This window comes from Scyliorhinus torazame, chromosome 2, assembly GCF_047496885.1.
Source record: "Scyliorhinus torazame isolate Kashiwa2021f chromosome 2, sScyTor2.1, whole genome shotgun sequence".
Classification (NCBI taxonomy): domain Eukaryota; kingdom Metazoa; phylum Chordata; class Chondrichthyes; order Carcharhiniformes; family Scyliorhinidae; genus Scyliorhinus; species Scyliorhinus torazame.
In genome coordinates, this window is record NC_092708.1 from 18,402,687 (window position 1) to 18,423,037 (window position 20,351).

The 20,351-nt window shown below is 47.9% G+C and overlaps 1 protein-coding gene across 1 annotated transcript in view; it reads right to left on the reverse strand.

Annotated features, from left to right (window-relative positions):
• Positions 1 to 1,830: 1,830 nt before the first annotated feature.
• Positions 1,831 to 20,351, reverse strand: part of pnkd (PNKD metallo-beta-lactamase domain containing) — a 38,409-nt gene continuing 19,888 nt past the window's right edge. Inside the window, exons 4-9 of the mRNA XM_072469012.1 lie at positions 18,942 to 19,000; positions 17,479 to 17,571; positions 10,401 to 10,564; positions 7,462 to 7,548; positions 5,108 to 5,223; positions 1,831 to 3,324 (exon numbers count right to left, since the gene is read on the reverse strand). Coding sequence (XP_072325113.1) covers positions 3,151 to 3,324; positions 5,108 to 5,223; positions 7,462 to 7,548; positions 10,401 to 10,564; positions 17,479 to 17,571; positions 18,942 to 19,000 — 693 coding nt within the window. The 3' untranslated portion in view covers positions 1,831 to 3,150. The remainder of the gene's footprint in view (positions 3,325 to 5,107; positions 5,224 to 7,461; positions 7,549 to 10,400; positions 10,565 to 17,478; positions 17,572 to 18,941; positions 19,001 to 20,351) is intronic.

Here is a 20,351-nt window from a genome sequence, read left to right on the forward strand (position 1 = left end):
AAACAACCTTACACACATCCCCCCCCCAACCCTCTCCCCGCTCACTTTACCCACTGCCACCCCGGTGACGAATGTGATATAAAATAGTTACTTTAAAGATATTAGTTACTGTAATGTAGATTATAGGCCAGTCTAATTCTAGTGAGTTCACAGACAAAGGATTTCAGAACGCATGGCAAAGGAGGGGGGATGGGGTGTCCAGTGGAGGAGGAGAAAAGGATGCTGGGTAATAGGAGGCCAGGGAAAAGGATGAGAAGTGAGCCAATCAGGATGTATGGCCAGGTCAGGAGGGGTATAGGATGACCTATGGGAATCGTGTATGTGAAACTTGATGCCATTTGAATGTATTTGCAGAGATCCCTTTGTCTCTTTCCTCATTCGTTTTCCAGGGGTCCAGGAGACTGGTTCTGTGTGAAACGAGTCAGACTTGCGAGTCAAATAAAAATAACTAATGTTATGCCTGCAAATCCATCTAGAGTTTTATTGAGGCCAGACTGACGGGTAAAGAAATTTATATTTTATCATTGGCGCCAGCCTCCCCTCTTTTAAAAATTTTAACCAAACATTAACTGAAAAAAGAAACCATCCCCCGCCGCTGACGACTCAAAGAAGTCGATGAACAGCTTCCACCTCGATGTGTGAACCCCTCCTCTGCAACCCCCCCCCCAAATCGTACCAGCCTCCCCGAACAGGCGCCGGAATGTGGCGACTAGGGGCTTTTCACAATAACTTCATTTGAAGCCTACTTGTGACAATAACCGCTTTTCATTTCAAATGGCAAACTTGATCTTCACCAAGTGCAGGAACTCTGCCAAATCACTCACCCACACGCCGGCTCCGAGTGCCGCCAGCCCAATAAAACCCGTCTCCGACTGCCTCGTTCCCTTCATCACAACAGTGACCACCCTTCCAAAAGTGCTTGATTAGTTGCAAAGTGCTTTAGGATGTCCTGAGGTACAAGGCACCATGAAAATGCAAGTTATGCAAGTTCTTCTTTCTTTGCCAAGGTGGAGTATGCTCAAAATGGTTTGTCTCAGTCAGGTGGTGAAAATTCCAAAATCAATTAAAGACAGATCAATTTGTTGGTAGTACAGAACTTGAATATCACTGAAAAGAGAGTCAGGTTCCCGGAGCTTTTGCACTTGCACTCATCAGGACAAACCCAAGAATGCCAAATTTTAAATGATCAAACAGTATATACAATAGGGGAAACGGGTATTAATCAGTTGGAAAGTCAACTCTCACTGGCTAAGGCGTTGCCATGGAGAAAGCAATGGGGAGTTAGACTCCTCAAGCTCCCTGAACTAAACGTTTACTGTTAGATTTGATTGGACTGCACTTGTTGAATAATCCTGAGGGTGCCAATGGTTACACTAACAACCAATTTAAGATAACCAGTCCAACAAGTAACGCAGCTCATTTATGCTTGCTAGAAGCGACATACACTCCCATGCACCTTTCTCTGCAAACAAAAGGAATATGCTCAAGCCTAGTGTCTTTTTTGAATTACCCAAGAGCGTGGGGAGACAAAATGTCCCTGTTGCTGTCCCCATTGCAATGTCTCAATCAGTATCGACTTGCAAACGGATCAGCACCCCTTTCCCCAGAAGTACAAATTTTGTTTGAAATTTGGCATTCTTGCATGTGTCCTCATTAGTGCAAGAGGCGAAGCGCCAGTAGCGCGTCTCCCTTTTCAACAACATTCAAGATCAATTTTGATTGCTGTTTGGCTGAGGCAAGTAAAATTTCCCCTCCCATGTCATTGCGAAACAATCGACTTTCTTTCTCTCGGTGTACTTGTGGACATCATGAAATATTACAAAGGAAGGCTAAATATAATTTTTTTTAATAGAAATTTGATAGTACAGGATCACTGGAGCACATTAAAGATCTGACATTCAAACAACAGTAAAATTCAAAACCTTTACACCTGAATTTGCAGCAGTGATGTCATGTGCAGTTCCAGTGAAACAAATAAAATTCAGATTTTATACCTAGAGGCCTCATTCTGACACAACAGGGCACACAGCACTGCCTTTCTTGCCTCTGATTTCATGCTTCTCTTGAACTTCAGAGACCTATACTGGGAGGAGTCCCATCCTCTTAGGCAGAATGCAATCCGACACATGCTACATTTTGCTTTTCATGTCCGTGCAGGTGAGTGAGGGGTTTTCGTGCTGGGGAATGGAACAATTTCATTTTCAGGCATCCAGTGTCCCAAATACTGCCAGGGCAGGTACCGCACATGTTGAATACGGAGTAAAGCTCCCTCTACATTGTCCCAAGCTCCTCGGGGAGGTACAGCACACGTTAGGTACAGAGTAAAGCTTCCTCTATTCTGCGCCAAACATAAATTCAGTGCCAAACAAAAAGCAGCAACTTGGTGCTACGACCTGTAGAAACTAGAAATTCACATTAGTTCAAACAGGTGAGATTATTTTATACACTATCTTTACTTGGGATGGTCTCTATACCCATTCCAACTTGGTTAAAAAAATACACAGAAACAGTGGCAAGCACATCATGTATTTGAGCTTCTAGTGGTAAAGACTTCATGTAAAATATATTTTGGACATTCCTCGTACCTTCACGGAAGTTTGTTTGTTTTTGGTGATCTATAAATAAAGGGAGAACATCTTTGACATTTGCTTGACTCATTATTTTGGGGGAATGAAGTTCTGATTAGCTACCGTGATAAAATACAATTTATACACATCTGATTTTACAGTACGTCACATATAAAATTGATGGAATTGATATTTACACTATATAGGGAATGATATGGCAGCAAAAGGGTTCTCTGATTTGATCAATCAACAAGGTTAACGGATCACAGGAGAACAATGATGGAATGAGTGGTTCTGGGTCTCATGCAACCTCCCGGATGCGTCTTTGCTCAAGTTTCCATTTGATTCTTAGTTGCATGTTGTTAAAGCTTCCTGTACAAAAAGGAGGGGGGATGTGGAAGACAAAGAGAGAGCAAGAGAGCTAGAGAACAAGTAAGAAAAAGGTGAGGGAGGAAAGGAGCGAGTGTAATAGAGCGCCAAAGGGAGGAGGGTGCGAGCGACAAAGGGAGGAGAGAGAAAGGGAAAGAGAGACACGCAGAAGAGAAAAGGAAGATAGAGGGAAAATAGGAGTCTCTTCCGAATGCTATCTATAATTGAAAATATCTTTATGCTTGCGGACCTCCTCCAGGACCCTGGATCTGAAGGAAGTCGAGTCTTCGTCAAGTTCCCGCTCGATCTCAAGGGCGTTGTGCAAATCGCTGGAGTGAGTTCTCAAGAACGGATTGTACTCTTTCTCTTCCCCAATTGTCGACGGGCACTACAACAAGATAAAGAATTAAATGGTTTCTCATTCCTTTTCACGGTCCAGCTGAGAAAAAACACACACACGTACGAGAACCAAAGACAGAATTTGGCCAAAGAGCAATGTCCTCTGATGCCGAATGTCCCCGCAAACCCTGTCTCACGCATTGCGACATGACGTCATACTGGAGGGTGACCATGAAACAAGAGGCTGCATTTCCAGCAATAGAACAGGGCATGGCCGGGCGCAGGGCATGGCCGGGCGCGGGAAAGTGAAGACTGAAACCGAGAGTGAGGTCAGGACAGGTGACCAAAAACCTGGTCAAAAAGGTAAATTTTAAGGAGCACCTTAAAAGGAGAGAGAGGTAGAGTCAGAGAGGTTTAGAGAGGTAGAGTCAGAGAGGTTTAGAGAGGCAATTCCAGAGCTAAAGCCATGGTCGCCAAAAGGTGGAGGAACTTAAAATTGGAGATGCGCAAGAGGCCAGAATTAGAGGAGCACCAAAATCTCGAATGGATGAAAGTCATAGAGATTTCATGAAAACAGGCCGTTCGGCCCATGCCACCCAGTTTTTACCACTAAGCTAGTCCCAATTGCCTGCATTTGGCTCATATTCCGCTATACCCAGCTTTCCCATAAAACTGTCTAAATACCTTTTAAAAGACAAAATTGTACCCGCCTCTACTACTGCCTCTGGCAGTTCGTTCCAGACACTCACCACCGTGTGAAAAAAGTGCCCCTCTGGACCCTTTTGTATCTCTCCCCTCTCACCTTAAACCTCTGCCCCGTAGTTTTAGACTCCCCGACCTTCCGGAAAAGATGTTGACTATCTACCTTATCTATGCCCCTCATTATTTTACAGACCTCTACAAGTTCACCCCTTTGCCTCCTGAGCTCCAGGGAAAGAGGTCCCATTCTCTCCTTATAACTCATAGAACATACAGTGCAGAAGGAGGCCATTCGGCCCATCGAGCCTGCACCGACCCACTTAAGCCTTCACTTCCACCCTATCCTCATAACCCAATAACCCCTCCTAACCTTTTTGGACACGAAGGGCAATTTAGCATGGCCAATCCCCACTAACCCGCACATCTTTGGACTGTGGGAGGAAACCGGAGTACCCGGAGGAAACCCACTCAGACACGGGGAGAACGTGCAGACTCCGCACAGACAGTGACCCAGCGGGGAATCAAACCTGGGACCCTGGCACTGTGAAGCCACAGTGCTATCCACTTGTGCTACCCTAACCAATCAAGTCCCGGTAGCATCCTAGTAAATCTTTTCTGCACTCTTTAGTTTAATAAGGGTAGGGGAAGTTAGAGAAATGGGAAAGTCAGTCAGCAGCTGGGACAGGAAAGGTAGCTTTAATGCTTCTGGTGTAGACCTGGACTTTCCCTGTGTAGCCTTAGGATAGGAGTCAGCTTTTGGCTTGTTGCCTCAATCAGATGCCGCAGAGCTCAGGGAGTGTGAAGCAGGGATCGGGCTGCAAATTCTGACTTCACATTCCAGTGGAATTGCATGAACCATGTGGTTATGGGTGATAATCACCATCCTTGTAGCACCACCACCCCCGTTCCCTCCCAGCCCCTGCTCCAAATTTGTTAGCCCAGAGAGTGGTTGAAGTGACTTGCAGAGATGCACTTAAGGGGAAACTGGATAAACACACGAGGGCGAGAGAGAGGAACAGAAGGTTCAGCTGGGACGAGGCTCGAATGTAAGACAAACATTGACACAGAGCAGCCGTTCTGGGTCCATCCACAGCGCAGAAACAGACCAATGTAAAAAGTGTTGCTTCACTCACTGTACAATGCTTCTCATGCCTTTGGTGCAGTACCCAGTCGAGTTTGTTGAAGATAGCAGGATTGTTCGGTTCAACGGAAGCAGCAAACATCAGGTTATCTTGTGCATATTCATGACCTGCCGGCGTATGGACGAACAATTTGCAATCACACGGGGGATATCAAGCACCCTCCAGGACAAACTATGTCATTTCAATAAATCCTATATTTGAATATTGAGAAGCATCACTGTCCACGATATTTCTGCTAAATGCAACAAGACAGCAAGTGCTCCTACATGAGACATGGGAACAAATGGGACATGACCGGAAAATTCTTTCTGTCATATTCAAAAATAATTGAAGTAATTTTAGTACTAATTTCCACCATGGAGAAGATCTTTACTCCGTACCGAACCCCGTGCTCAACCTGTCCTGGGAGTGTTTGATGGGGACAGTGTAGAGGGAGCTTTACTCTGTACCTAACCCCGTGCTGTACCTGTCCTGGGAGTGTTTGACGGGGACAGTGTAGAGGGAGCTTTACTCTGTATCTAACCCAGTGTTGTACCTGTCCTGGGAGTGTTTGATGGGGACAGTGTAGAGGGAGCTTTACTCTGTATCTAACCCCGTGCTGTATCTGTCCTGGGAGTGTTTGACGGGGACAGTGTTGAGGGAGCTATACTCTGTATCTAACCCCGTGCTGTACCAGTCCTGGGAGTGTTTGATGGGGACAGTGTAGAGGGAGCTTTACTCTGTATCTAATCCCGTGCTGTACCTGTCCCGGGAGTGCTTGATGGGGACAGTGTGGAGGACGTTTGCTCTGTATCTAACTCTGAAAATCATGGGTTGGAGGTCAATAGATTAGAGGAGAAAAAAAAAAACTTACTTCTTAAATGCAGCATTACAAAGTGCCCAAAATTCTGCTTAGTAATCCTCCAATTTGAACACAAAACTCACTCCTTTCCTGTGCTGGCTGAGCTGAAACAATTTAGGTGCAGAATAGTGCAGCAGATACTAATGACAGACGTGCAAGCAGAGGCAGGGTGCAGGGGTGCCTGCCATGGAATCTGATGCAGAGTGCATCAGACTGAGTACATCGGGGACAATTCGGTGTTCACACCAGCTATCTTGTAGCATTGATAAGAATGATAAATGCCAGTACCATCTACCCCCCTCGCATTACAGACCGATGGGCTGAATGGTTTCCTGATATTCTACTGTCCACTTTGCAAACCAGACTTATTACGGGGGGAGGGGGGGATTTACAGTTTCAAAAGCAAAAGTTTGTAAAGTTAGAGGGAGAGTGGGTAGTAAAAAAGCTGGGTTCACAGAAAGTCCAGATTAATCCAATAACCGGACTGGTAGGGCAGCACGGTAGCATTGTGGATAGCACAATTGCTGCACAGCTCCAGGGTCCCAGGTTCGATTCCAGCTTGGGTCACTGTCTGTGCGGAGTCTGCACGTTCTCCCCGTGTCTGCGTGGGTTTCCTCCGGGTGCTCCGGTTTCCTCCCACAGTCCAAAGATGTGCAGGTTAGGTGGATTGACCATGATAAATTGCCCTTAGTGTCCAAAATTGCCCTTAGTGTTGGGTTGGGTTACTGGGTTATGGGGATAGGGTGGCGGTGTTGACCTTGGGTAGGGTGCTCTTTCCAAGAGCTGGTGCAGACTCGATGGGCCGAATGGCCTCCTTCTGCACTGTAAATTCTATGATCTATGAACCGGTGGCACGGTAGCACAGTGGTTAGCACTGTTGCTTCACAGCTCCAGGGTATCAGGTTCGATTCCCGGCTTGGGTCACTGTCTGTACGGAGTCTGCACGTTCTCCCAGTCTGGTAGGTTTCCTCCGGGTGCTCCGGTTTCCTCCCAAAGTCCAAAGATGTGCAATTTAGGTGGATTGGCCACGCTAAATTGCCCCTTAGTGTTCAAAAAGGTTAGGTGAGATTACTGGGATGGGGTGGAGGTGTGGGCTTAAGTCGGGTGCTCTTTCCCAAGGGCCGGTGCAGATGGCCTGCTTCTGTACTGTAAATTCTATGATCTATGAACCATCAGTTTAATCAAAAACAAGCAAGTGAGAGAGTTACAAGTGTGGAAAAAGAAACATTTATTCGAAATGAAAACTGAGGAATATGTGCACAACTCAAAGACAACCAGACTTCAAAACCAAGAGTCTTTTAAGTATGCACTTGTTGCAAACCATGTTTGTCAAGTGTCCAATTTTGGCTGCTAACACGCCTCTGAAGCTTTACTGCATTACACATGCTAGATAAATGCAAGTTCTGGTCATTGTAGGCCAACCTTACCCCCAACAGCAACACTGTCCTCAATTGAAAGCTGTGAACACAAAGCAATTCTATTGGAGCCTTTCAGTTCCATTTACCTGGCCATAGCAGCGTCTCGTCCCCGAGTGAGGCCACAATATCCAGCGAGGACAGCATCAACGAGGAGCTCCCCTCAAAAATCCGACCTACATTTACAGAAAGCACACAACAGCAAGTGAACTTCACAAGAAGCCAGCGGTAGAGATGAAGATGCCACACGCACAGGACCTTGGTCAACCCTCGTTGGAAAACAGCGTCCCACTGTGACGTCTCTTCCAACAGTGGATGGCATTGAGGCTCTGGGAGCAGCGCAACACGGAACTATTTCTCAGCATAAACCATCATGATTACCAAGATGGGGCTCAATACACTTTACCCAGTTAGGGAGTGAGTTGATGAAGGCTAGGAAATAAGATTATGTCTGAAAGGGCACCCATTTAATTTGCACAATGCTGGACTGCGTGGATTGCCCGGGGAGCCTAAAGAAGAATTTTCTACATTTCCATCTCCCTGCTCCCCTCTATCGGCCTGGATTTCCGCCTCTTCCAGTATTTGTACATTAACTGAGTTTGTAATTGGATGCAGGTGGTGAGCATTAACTGGGGATTCACTTGACTTATAGCAGTGGTGACTGGGTTTGGAGGCGCATGTTTGTAATGTGCCTCTCTGTAAATAAAAGCTCAGAAAACAGTGTAAAGATTGGCTCCAGTTCTATCCTTCATTGCCTGTCTATGGGGAACAGAAACACCCAGGAAATCACTTGGTATTGGGTGGGGTGGAGAGTGTATATATTGTGATGCGCAAGATATTATGACTATGTGGGATAGGCTGGGTGGAGTACGGGATATTTTTCTGTCAGTCATTGTTGGTGCACAATAGCCCAGATTTTGCTGCCAAAAGAATGTGTTTAATGGTGCTGACCTGTTATTCATCTGTTAATTGTCCCGCAATTGGTTGGTTTTTACTCTATTTTTCATGGTAAGCGAGTGTTGCTGACAAGGCCAGCATTGGTTGGCCATCTCAGATTGCCATTGAACTGGACATTTCAGAGGGTAGTTTAGAGTCAACCACATCCCTGTGGGTCTGGAGTCACATGTAGGCCAGACTGAGTAAGGACGGCAGATTTCCTTCCCTGTAGGGCACCAGTGAACCAGATGGGTTATTAAAACAATCAATTATAGATGCAGTGATCACAATCACGGAGGGTAGCTTTATTGTCCAGATTTATAATTTGAATTTAAATTCCACCAGCTACCCTGGTAAGATTTGAACCTAGGTCCCTAGGTAATAAGCCTGGGCCTTTTGATTACTAGTCCAGTGACATTAGAGCCACCAGCACTCTCCTCCCCCCCCCCCCTCAAACTTGCAACGAGGGAGAGAAACCCTGCCAGTTGAGAAATGCCACAAGTTACTGGGTGATTTGCCCCATTCTGCTGTTAGCTTGGCAAAAAGGACAGCTCGCCCTTGATCTCTCCAGGAGTTTGAGGGAGCTGCTGCATTTGTGCATCAATTAAACCCGTCAGACTGGAACCTGTTAATGGTGAGATTTGGGTTCCTGCAATGCCACTAAAACCTCTCCAAAGGGAACAACTGAAACTGATCTGTCTCCGTCCTACAAGATGCTGTTCAGAGGAGTGTTCAAATTTGACAATAAAACTCACGCTTCAACAAATGGCCACATTTACAATGCAACGCTCAGCCACCTCGGGGTGATTTGCAACACACTGCTATGTTCATCCAAGCTTACTAATTCTTTCAGAGTCAAACCATTGCCCATTATTCACCTAGAAGGATTGCAGACAAACCTCCCCATAAATTGCCATGGAGTTTGCCGCCCACCTCTCCCAGGAGATTCGAGATTCGATGACACCCAGTGGGTAGGAGCAGTCTTGTTAATGCAATAATAAATGGATTAAATTGATTTTGTTTATTGTCACGTGTACCAAGGTACAGTGAAAAGTATTTTTCTGCGAGCAGCTCAACAGATCATTAAGACCATAAGACATAGGAGCGGAAGTAAGGCCATTTGGCCCATCGAGTCCACTCCACCATTCAATCATGGCTGATTTCAACTCCATTTACCCACTCTCTCGCCATAGCCCTTAATTCCTCGAGAAATCAAGAATTTATCAACTTCTGTCTTAAAGACATTCAATGTCCCGGCCTCCACCGCCCTCTGTGGCAATGAATTCCACAGACCCACCACTCTCTGGCTGAAGAAATTTCTCCTCATCTCTGTTCTAAAGTGACTCCCTTTTATTCTAAGGCTGTGCCCCCGGGTCCTAGTCTCCCCTGCTAATGGAAACAACTTCCCTACGCCCACCCTATCTAAGCCATTCATTATCTTGTAAGTTTCTATTAGATCTCCCCTCAACCTCCAATGAATATAATCCCAGGATCTTCAGACGTTCATCGTATGTTAGGCCTACCATAATTCAGGAAGTCCTGAAACCGCAGGTTTCCCACCTTAAGTACATGAAAAGAAAAGGAAATTTTAAAAAATGGGGTAGGCTAGATGGATCAGTTGGCCTTTTGGTTGCCCGACATTTCTTGTTCGCCCCACCACAACTGCGGTCTGTCCTGGGGCTTGCTTCCTGGATGCTCCCTGTACTGACCTCTCCCGTTCTGCCCTAAACCCCACCACATCGAATTGGGTCTCGTTTCAGTGAGAGTTCAGATGAATGTGCTATTCGACATGTGCGCGCGCGTGTGTGTGCGTCTGACCTGACGCGACACGGGGTGGGGGGGATTTTCCGGTTCTCCGAAGGCAGCAGGTTCCCCGGCGGCGGCGGGACAGGTGAGCCGCGCAAAATGCTGCAGACATTGGCAGAACCGGAAGATTTTGGCGGTACCGGAAGACCCTGCCGGCAGCCAATGGCAAGGCAGCTCTGCCGCGGGAAGAGGCGGCAGTAAGCCTGCCCAGTGTAATTCAGTTCAAACGCTGGGAGCTCGAACGCACAAATGAAGCGCGCGCACCTCACGGAACTCTTGTACTTACCACAGCCGGAGAGGAAGATCAGGTCTCCGGAGAAGAGGCAAGCGGGACTGTCGGGAGGGTCCCCCATCAGGACGTAGATCACATGACCCACCGTGTGGCCCGGGGTCAGGAAGGCCTGAAACTGCAGGTTTCCCACTTTGATTGTCTCTTTATCCAGAATGGGGCTGAAGGCAGGAGGTAAAGCATCAGGTGTTAATCTCAAGCTGCAGTATAACACCATCACCCCCATCCCAAAGATGTAAAGGTTGGGTGGATTGGCCATGCTAAATTGCCCTTAGTGTCCAAAAGGGTTGGGTTGGATGGGGTTACTGGGATAGGGTGGAGGTGTGGGCTTGAGTAGGGTGCTCTTTCCAAGGGCCAGTGCAGACCCGATGGGCTGAATGGCCTCGTTCTGCACTGTAAATTCTATGATTCTATCCCTTACACTGATCCAGTGTTACTATTTCCTCTGATGGGGTGGGCGGGTGAAAAACATGGGTGGACAATGTTAAATTCAGAACCAGGCCGTTCAGGGGTGATGTCAGGACTGCGCCACGACCGGGGGAGTTTCAGTGACAGTGAAGGAACAGCGATATATTTCCAAGTTAGGGCGGTGAGTGACTTGGGAGGGGAGCCTCCAGGTGGCGGTGGCACCATGTGTCTGCTGCCCTTGTCCTTCTAGATGGTGGCAATCCTGGGTTGGGAAGGTGCAGCTGAACGTGGGGAGTTCCTGCTATGCCTCTTGTAAGTGGCACACACGGCTGTTACTGTGCGTTGGAGGTGGAGGGAGTGAATGTTTGTGAACGAGGAACCAATCAAGCGGGCTGCTTTGTCCTGGATGGGGTCAAGCTTCTTCAGCGTTGGAGCTGTACTCACTCAGACAAGGGGGCAAGTATTATGTCACACTGCCGACTTGTGCCAGGCATGGCTTTGGGGTGTCAGGATGTGAGTTACGCACCGCAGGATTCCTAGCTTCGGACTTGCTTTTGTAGCCACAGTATCTATGTGGCTAATCCAGTTCAGTTTCTGGTCCACGGTAACCCAACGATAGTGGGAGATTCAGCGATGGTAATGCCATTGAATGTCAAGGGGCCGATGGATGGATTCTCTCTTGTAGGAGGTGCTTGGGACTTGAATGGCACGAACGTTACTTGTCACCTCAAGCTTGGATATTGTCCAGGTATTGGTGCATTTTGACATGGATTGCTCTCCTGCTGTCCCTATATTCATGAGACTCTTATGGGTTATTCTGTCTCTAACCCCGTGCTGTACCTGTCCTGGGAGTGTTTGATGGGAAAGTGTAAAGGGAGCTTTACTCTGTATCTAACCCCGTGCTGTACCTGTCCTGGGAGTGTTTGATGGGGACAGTGTAAAGGGAGCTTTACTCTGTATCTAACCCCGTGCTGTACCTGTCCTGGGAGTGTTTGATGGGGACAGTGTAGAGGGAGCTTTACTCTGTATCTAACCCCGTGCTGTACCTGTCCTGGGAGTGTTTGTTGGGGACAGTGTAGAGGTAGCCTTACTCTGTATCCAACCCCATGCTGTACCTGTCCTGGGAGTGTTTGATGGGGACATTGTAGAGGGAGCTTTACTTTGCATCTAACCCTGTGCTGTACCTGAGAAAGTGGAGCTTGAGTCCATAAAAGATCAGCCATGATCTCATTGAATGGCGGAGCAGGCTCGAAGGGCCAGATGACCTACTCTTGCTCCTGTTCTTTTGTTCTCATGTCCTGGGAGTGTTTGATGGGGACAGTGTAGAGGGAGCTTTATTCTGTATCTAACCCCGTGCTGTACCTGTCCTGGGAGTGTTTGATGGGGACAACGTCGAGGGAGCTTTACTCTGTATCTAACCCCGTGCTGTACCTGTCCTGGGAGTGTTTGATGGGGACAGTGTAGAGGGAGCTTTACTCTGTATCTAACCCCGTGCTGTACCTGTCCTGGGAGTGTTTAGGGAACTGTTCCACTCTATTCCCTGGGCTGAGCAAAAGTTTAGAGCAAAAACTAATTTGACAGGAGAGAATTTAAAATTCTAACTGAGTGGTTCAGGAATGATGTCAGGTTGTGCTTCCTAACATAAAAGGCAGTGGGAATCTGGAAGTCCGAGGATTCAGGTCTGTGGGGATAGTACGAGACGGTGATGCCGAGGTGAAAAATCAGCCTTATTTTGCTGAGTGGACGAACCGGCTTGTCGGACCAAATGACCTAGTCCAGCTTCTACTTCTTAGCTTTTGAAAGAACTCTCACCAAAAGACTGCAGAGGATTAATTGAAAATTCCAAGGCCACACTCCGGCGCCTGTTCGGGTGCACAGAGGGAGAATTCAGAATGTCCAATTCACCTAACAGCACGTCTTTCGGGATTTCTGGGACGAAACCCACGCAGACACGGGGAGAACGTGCAGACCCCACACAGACAGTGACCCAAGCCGGGATTCGAACGCGGGTCCCTCGCCGCTCTTGAAGCAACTGTGCTAAACACCGTGCTGCCGTGCCACTCTGGTCCAGATCAGAAACAGGTCACTGCCAGAAGGGAACGCCCCAGAGTACCAGCACTGACCTCTGCCGAGGGGAAATGGGCCTGGGCGCACAGACTGCCAAATCAAGAGGGAAGCTACAGCAAATACAACGTAGGTCCGCCAACGTTGCTGGATTTCTCCCTCCACCCCTGCGAAAAAGCCTCCAGGAATTAATCCCGGCTCTGCATGGCCTCAGGAATAATGCACACAGGGTGTGTACGCACCCACAGCGAAGATGAGAACAAAGGCTGTGGGAAGGTGCCCTTGACATGTCGAGCGACTAAAAACTGAATGGTTTTCTAGGCCATTTCAGAGAGCAGTCGTTGTCGGTCTGGAGTCACACATGGGTAAGGGCAGCAGATTTCTGTTCTTAAAGGACATTACCGAACCCGTGGGTTTTACTGCAATCAGGTTGTTTCACGGTCGCTCCCTGCACTCAACATAACATTACACCCGTCCTGCCCTCGTCGTCCCCCGTCCCCCCCAAACCACACCGAGCTCTCCAACCTTCGCCGGTCTCACTCGCAACAAAGCCCAGGTTTGACATCTCCTAACTTCTGAACGAACGGTGTGTTCTAGCCTCTCGCTGAGCACAGTGTTTGCACTGTGGGCATTGGCTTCCCAGTATGAAATTAATTAATGAAATCATTTGGGTGGGAACTTGACTGGAATAAACCAGACAGGCAGGTCCAATCAGTCATGTGGGAGTCAGCTTTCAGAATGAGGCACCCAATTTACAACAATGCTGGGTGAACAATACATGGATTGAAACTCTGGCAACAAACAAAACAAAGAGTTGATGATAAAACACATTTCTGGACGCATGACAACTCCCACACACTGGTGCCCCCAAAACGGCAGGTTGAAAGCACGCAGGGCGTGGGAGAAGAAGGAATGGGTTGAAGTCTCCTTCTCCCCACGTCACAGGACACTCCTTGTATCCCTCCCCTTCCCCAGGGCAGTCCTGGACAAAAAGACCAGGTATACAGAGGAATTGAAACTCCTGAGGCAGAACACCAGAGTTAAGCTATCGTCACATTGGGCGGGATTCTGGGAGCATATGGTGTACAGATTAGCTGCTATGTTTCCCGACATTAACACTATGACTATACTTTCAATACTTCTTGAGGGTAGAACCCTCAAGAATATTGAAAGTCAGAGAGATCTAGGTGTACAGGTCCACAGGTCACTGAAAGGGGCATCACAGGTGGAGAAGGTAGTCAAGAAGGCATACGGCATGCTTGCCTTTATTGGCTGGGGCATTGAGTATAAGAATTGGCAAGTCATGTTGCAGCTGTACAGAACCTTAGTTAGGCCACACTTGGAGTATAGTGTTCAATTCTGGTCGCCACACTACCAGAAGGATGTGGAGACTTTAGAGAGGGTGCAGAAGAGATTTACCAGAATGTTGCCTGGTATGGAGGGTATTAGCTATGAGGAGCGGTTGAATAAACTCGGTTTGTTCTCACTGGAATGACAGAGGTTGAGGGGCGACCTGATAAGAGGTCTACAAAATTATGAGGGGCATAGACAGAGTGGATAGTCAGAGGCTTTTCCCCAGGGTAGAGGGGTCAATTACTAGGGGGCATAGGTTTAAGGTGCAAGGGGCAAGGTTTAGAGTAGATGTACGAGGCAAGTTTTTTTTACACAGAGGGTAGTGGGTGCCTGGAACTCGCTGCCGGAGGAGGTGGTGGAAGCAGGGACGATAGTGACATTTAAGGGGCATCTTGACAAATAGGATGGGAATAGAGGGATACGGACCCAGGAAGTGTAGAAGTTTTTACTTTAGACGGGCAGCATGGTTGGCGCAGGCTTGGAGGGCAGAATGGCCTGCTCCTGTGCTGTACCTTTCTTTGTTCTTTGTTGTTCCAAAAAGTGCTCCACTGCCTGGAAAACACTTCCGTTTCGTTCGGAGGAGGCACTACAGAAATCCTTTTATCAAAAGGCAGGGCACTTTGAAACCGCGCTGGTGCCAAAGGCTCTCAATACACGAGTCCCACTCAACTTACCGACACTGCTAAAGAGCAGCACATCAGGTGTTCTGGGACTGGGGTAACCCCATACCTTACCCTCCTCTATTGAGTTTTAGCATACTCAGCTTAGCAAAGGGCCTGGCTCAGCGATGATGCTTTCACCCCTGATTCAGACGTCTGTAGAACTCGGCCTCATTCACAGATTCCCACAACACCGAGGCGGCCATTTAGCCAGTTCTGTCTGTGCCAGATCTTTTAGTGCTACTTCCCCTCGTTCTTTCATCAGAGCTTAACGACAGCAACCTTTATTTATATGGTATCGTTAACGTAATGGTCCCAAGGGCCTTCATGGAGATCATTATAAAGCAATATTAGACACCGATATCACGGCCACACAAGCTGACATCACGGGGGGAATGATTGAAAGCTTTTCATGAAGGTTTTCCGGAACGTCGCAGAGGTGGTGTTTACGGGACAAATCCAGGGCTCAACGCTTAGGACCGAGGCAGCTGAAGGCATGGCCATCAATGGTGGAGCAAGTAAAACTGGGAATGCTCAAGGGGCCAGAACTGGAGGAGCGCAGAGGCCGCAGGGAGGGGTGTAGCGAGGCTGGACAGAGGTAGGGGGGGGGGAGCGACATCATGGAAGTATTTTTTTTCAAAAAGAATGTGAATTTAAAACTGACATGCTGTTGTATTGGGAGCCTATGTAGCTTTGTGAGCACAGGGCACGCTGAAGGGACTTGATAAGTGTTAGGATACAGGCAGCAGCGATTTGGATAAGCTCAAGTTTATAAAGCGTGGAAGATGAGGAGCCAGCAAGGAGAGACAGGTTGCAAGTCTCCTATTATTCTGATGGCCTTAAGCCTTCGAAGTCTTTTAGGTGATGAGACACGTCACCAGCTTCTGTCCTGTTGTGGGCACTGTGCCGACATGGCCACCTAGTTATGATGTTGGTCAATGGGGACACCTGAGGGTTTGATGACAGTGCTTCCATTAAAGGCAGCAGAGATATCGGGGCTCTCTCTTGAGGTGGTCATTCACCAGCACTTTTACGGCATGCATGCTATTTACCACTTACCAACCCAATCTTAGATGATGCCCGGTTCCTGTTCCAGGCTGAAATGGGCTATTTCATTTTTGGAGGAAGTGCAGATTGAGCTGAGTATTATGGCATCATCACCCTCTCTTGACCTTACGGCAGACGTCACTTGGTGAAGCAGCTGGAGATGGTTAGGTTGAGGATAACTCTGAGAAAGTCCCAAATATATCCTAGATCTCTAACCCAGCCACTGGAGGCTTTGCCCCTTGATCCTGAGAGCGCCTTACCAGGGCTCCTGGGTGCCATTCTCCACTCACCCATACCTCGATATCAAGGGAAGCTACTTTCACCTTTTGGTAAGCAAATAACCTAGACCCATACTTCAGCACAACGTCCAGTGATGAAAATGGCACCTTTTCAGACCAGGCATCGAAACGCCAGCAGTCTGTTAAGGCCGGCATTAAAGGATCGAATCACAAGAATTAGGAGCAGGTCGAGGCCATTCAACCCCTTGAGCCTGTTCCGCCATTCAATAAGTTCACAGCGGATCTGATTGCGGCCTGAACGTCCGCTTCCTGCCTGTTCCCCATAACCCTCAATTTGGCAATCAAATGTGGGGGAATGGAGATCAACCATCTAACTGAATGGTGGAACAGGTTTGAGGGGCTGAATAATGGAACAGGTTTGAGGGGCTGAATGGCCTCCCCCTTGTCCAATGTTCCATGGTTACTATTTGAAGAAGAGCAGGCACATCCTCTCCCTGCGTTCTGGTATCCCTCAACTAACACCACTGAAAACAGATCAATGGGCTGTTCACCTCAGTGCGGTTTTGTGGGTCATGGGCAGCGCATTAATTTTCTGACAAGCCTACACATCAACAAGGACTGTTCAAAAGTAATCTATTAGCTTTGAAGCGCTTTGGGATAGCCCAAGGACATGGAGGGCGCTGTGTAAATCACGTCACTGCTTATTCCTCGTAGGTGGAAATGAAAATAAAACAATAGACTTTACAGAGACAGCGTGTATTTATACAGCAGTTACTGATCATGTAACAAACTTTGGAAGGCATTCCAGAGAGAAATAGTTTGACTAAGATCTTAAGTATGGGGTCGATTGGTTGAAGCACAGAGGGGGGGGGGGGGGCATTGGGTGCCAACTCTCTGCAAGAGCAACTCAGCGGTTCCCACACCCCGTCCTTTCCCTGTCGCCCGGCGAACTACTAGCCTTCAGGCAATGCCGGGTGATGTTGTGAAGGGCAAAATAATTGGATTTGGCACATGGAAAAAAAATTCAGGGTTTCAATATCAGCACAAGGGTTGGACAGGATCACTCTTGCTTCAGGTACAGAAAATAAGGCAGTATCTGGGCAGAGAAACAGACTGAACGTTTCAGGTGGCGGTCATGTTTGAAAGCAATGGTCGTGGCCCTGAAACATTAATGCTGTTTGGCTCTCCACAGGTGCTGTATGACCTGCTGGCTCCTGGTCCCAGCAGGTACACAACACGCATGCGCACACACACACAACACGTATGCGCACACACACACAACACGTATGCGCACGCACTACTTACTTTGTGAGTCCAGGAATGTTATCTCTGGAGGTACCATAAACCCTGCAAGATTTGTAGATTTTCTTCAGTACCTTGTTTCCGCCACTGTGATCCCTACAGTAACAGGAAAATAATAAAAGAGATCAAATATTAATATTAAAACTGAGCATAATCACGTTTGTTAACCAAAGCTTTTCAGGGATCCGGGACAATGATGGGTTTATGGAGTTAGGTGGCAGGTCAGCCGTGATCTCTTTAACTGAACGATACAACCTGTGCCTGTTTCTTTGAGACGGCAGACAGGGCAGCAGAGTGAGGAAGAAAGTACGTTGGCTTACCAGGGGTGGGGAGGGGGAAACAGAGAGAGAACATAGAACAATACAGCACAGTACAGGCCCTTCAGCCCACGATGTTGTGCCGACCATTTATCCTAATCGAAGATCAACCTAACCTACACCCCTTCAATTTACTGCTGTCCATGTGCCTGTAAAAGTATCGCTTAAATGTCTCTAATGACTCTGACTCCACCACCTCCGCTGGCAGTGCATTCCACACACCCACCACTCTCTGTGTAAGAACCTACCTCTGACATCTCCCCTCTACCTTCCTCCAAACACCTTAAAATGATGTCCCCTCGTGACAGCCATCTCTTCTCTGCTCTGGGCAAAAGTCTCCGGCCATCCACTCTGTCCATGAAGAGCCAGGGTCAGCAGTGGACCCGGCTTTTGGGGGGGGGGGGGGGGGGAGCTGGGGGGATGTGGCCGGGTGCCATCCCGGTGTGGGGAGCAAGGGTGCTAAAGGTTTTCTGAAATGATTGGGTTTTTTTTTTGCAGGCACTGGCGGTACCTTTGGAATAGTCTTTTAGGTGTTGAATCACAGAAACAAAACACAAAACCCGTGTGTGCATATAACAGGGCCACAATGCATGCCAGGACTGTCCCATTATAGTCTCCAGAGTCACCACTGCTGTCTCAAAGAATCTCACAACCACTATTGCTCATCCTGTGACCCCCCGTCAGGGATCACAGCCCATGGTTTGGGAACCCACTGAACTGCAGTTTTCCAAAACATGGTCAGATTCCAGGGTTCATTAGCAAAAGCGTCTCATTGCTAAACGGGAAAAGCCACGACACACCACTGTGATAAAGCAAACAGCCCACACGGTTCTGTGTTTATCCTAGATTACCTGATTCTAACTGACTCAGCACTGTGCTCAGCACCTGTGGATGAGGGGGTTAGGAGGGGATCTAAAACACTGATATCCAAACAGTAATCCTTTACTGTAAAAACAAGCCTTTGAGGCCCTTTGTGACGCCTCAACAGTACAAAAGCCCACCCGCACAACCTGCCCGGTTTACAGACAAAGAATCCAGCCACTGTGGTTACCAGGCTGCAGCACAACACATTTCACCGTTTCTAGACAGGAGGGGGAAATAAAATCTCAGAAACTCTAACTGACAATGAGATTTAAACACATAACTCACCAGTGCTTGTGTGTGGTGAGAATAGCTTCCAGAGTTGCACCCTCCTTTTCGAGACATGTCTGAAGCATCAAATGAAAACACATGAGATAGTTTCTTTGTTTCTTTCAGGGCATTTAGAGACACCAACTTCTCCATTTCCCCACCTAGTACCAGCAGTAAGCAAGATAAATAAAAATTTCCTCTGCACTTGACACTGTCCCCATCCAACACACCCAGAGGAGACACAGCACTAATTAGATACAGAATAAAACTCCCTTTACACTGTCCCCATCAAACACTCCCAGGACAGGTACAGCACGGGGTTAGATACAGAGTAAAGCTCACTCTACACTGTCCCCATCAAACACTCCCAGGACAGGTGCAGCACAGGGTTAGATACAGAGTAAAGCTCCCTCTACACTGTCCCCATTAAACACTCCAGGACAGGTACAGCACGGGGTTAGATACAGAGTAAAGCTCCCTCTACACTGTCCGCATCAAACACTCCAGGACAGGTACAGCACGGGGTTAGATACAGAGTAAAGCTCCCTCTACACTGTCCCCATCAAACACTCCAGGACAGGTGCAGCACGGGGTTAGATACAGAGTAAAGCTCCCTCTTCACTGTGCCCATCAAACACTCCAGGACAGGTACAGCGCGGGGTTAGATACAGTGTAAAGCTCCCTCTACACTGTCCGCATCAAACACTCCAGGACAGGTACAGCACGGGGTTAGATACAGAGTAAAGCTCCCTCTACACTGTCCCCATCAAACACTCCAGGACAGGTGCAGCACGGGGTTAGATACAGAGTAAAGCTCCCTCTTCACTGTGCCCATCAAACACTCCAGGACAGGTACAGCGCGGGGTTAGATACAGTGTAAAGCTCCCTCTACAATGTCCCCATCAAACACTCCCAAAACAGGTACAGCACAGGGATAGATACAGTAAAGCTCCCTCTACATGGACCTGGGAGTTAGATACAGAGAAAAGTAATGTTTGGGCAAACCTCCTCAAATCATTTAGAGAGGCAAGGACTGATTCGGGGCAGTCAGCATGGCTTTGTGCGTGGAAAATCATGTCTCACAAATTTGATTGAGTTTTTTGAGGGGGTGACCAAGAAGGTAGATGAGGGCAGTGCAGTAGACGTTGTCTACATGGACTTTAGCAAAGCCTTTGACAAGGTACCGCATGGTAGGTTGTTGCAGAAGGTTAAAGCTCACGGGATCCAGGGTGAGGTTGCAAATTGGATTCAAAATTGGCTGGACGACAGAAGGCAGAGGGTGGTTGTTCAAACTGGAGGCCTGTGACCAGTGGTGTGCCTCAGGGATCGGTGCTGGGTCCACTGTAATTTGTGATTTATATTAATGATTTGGATGAGAATTTAGGAGGCATGGTTAGTAAGTTTGCAGATGACACCAAGATTGGTGGC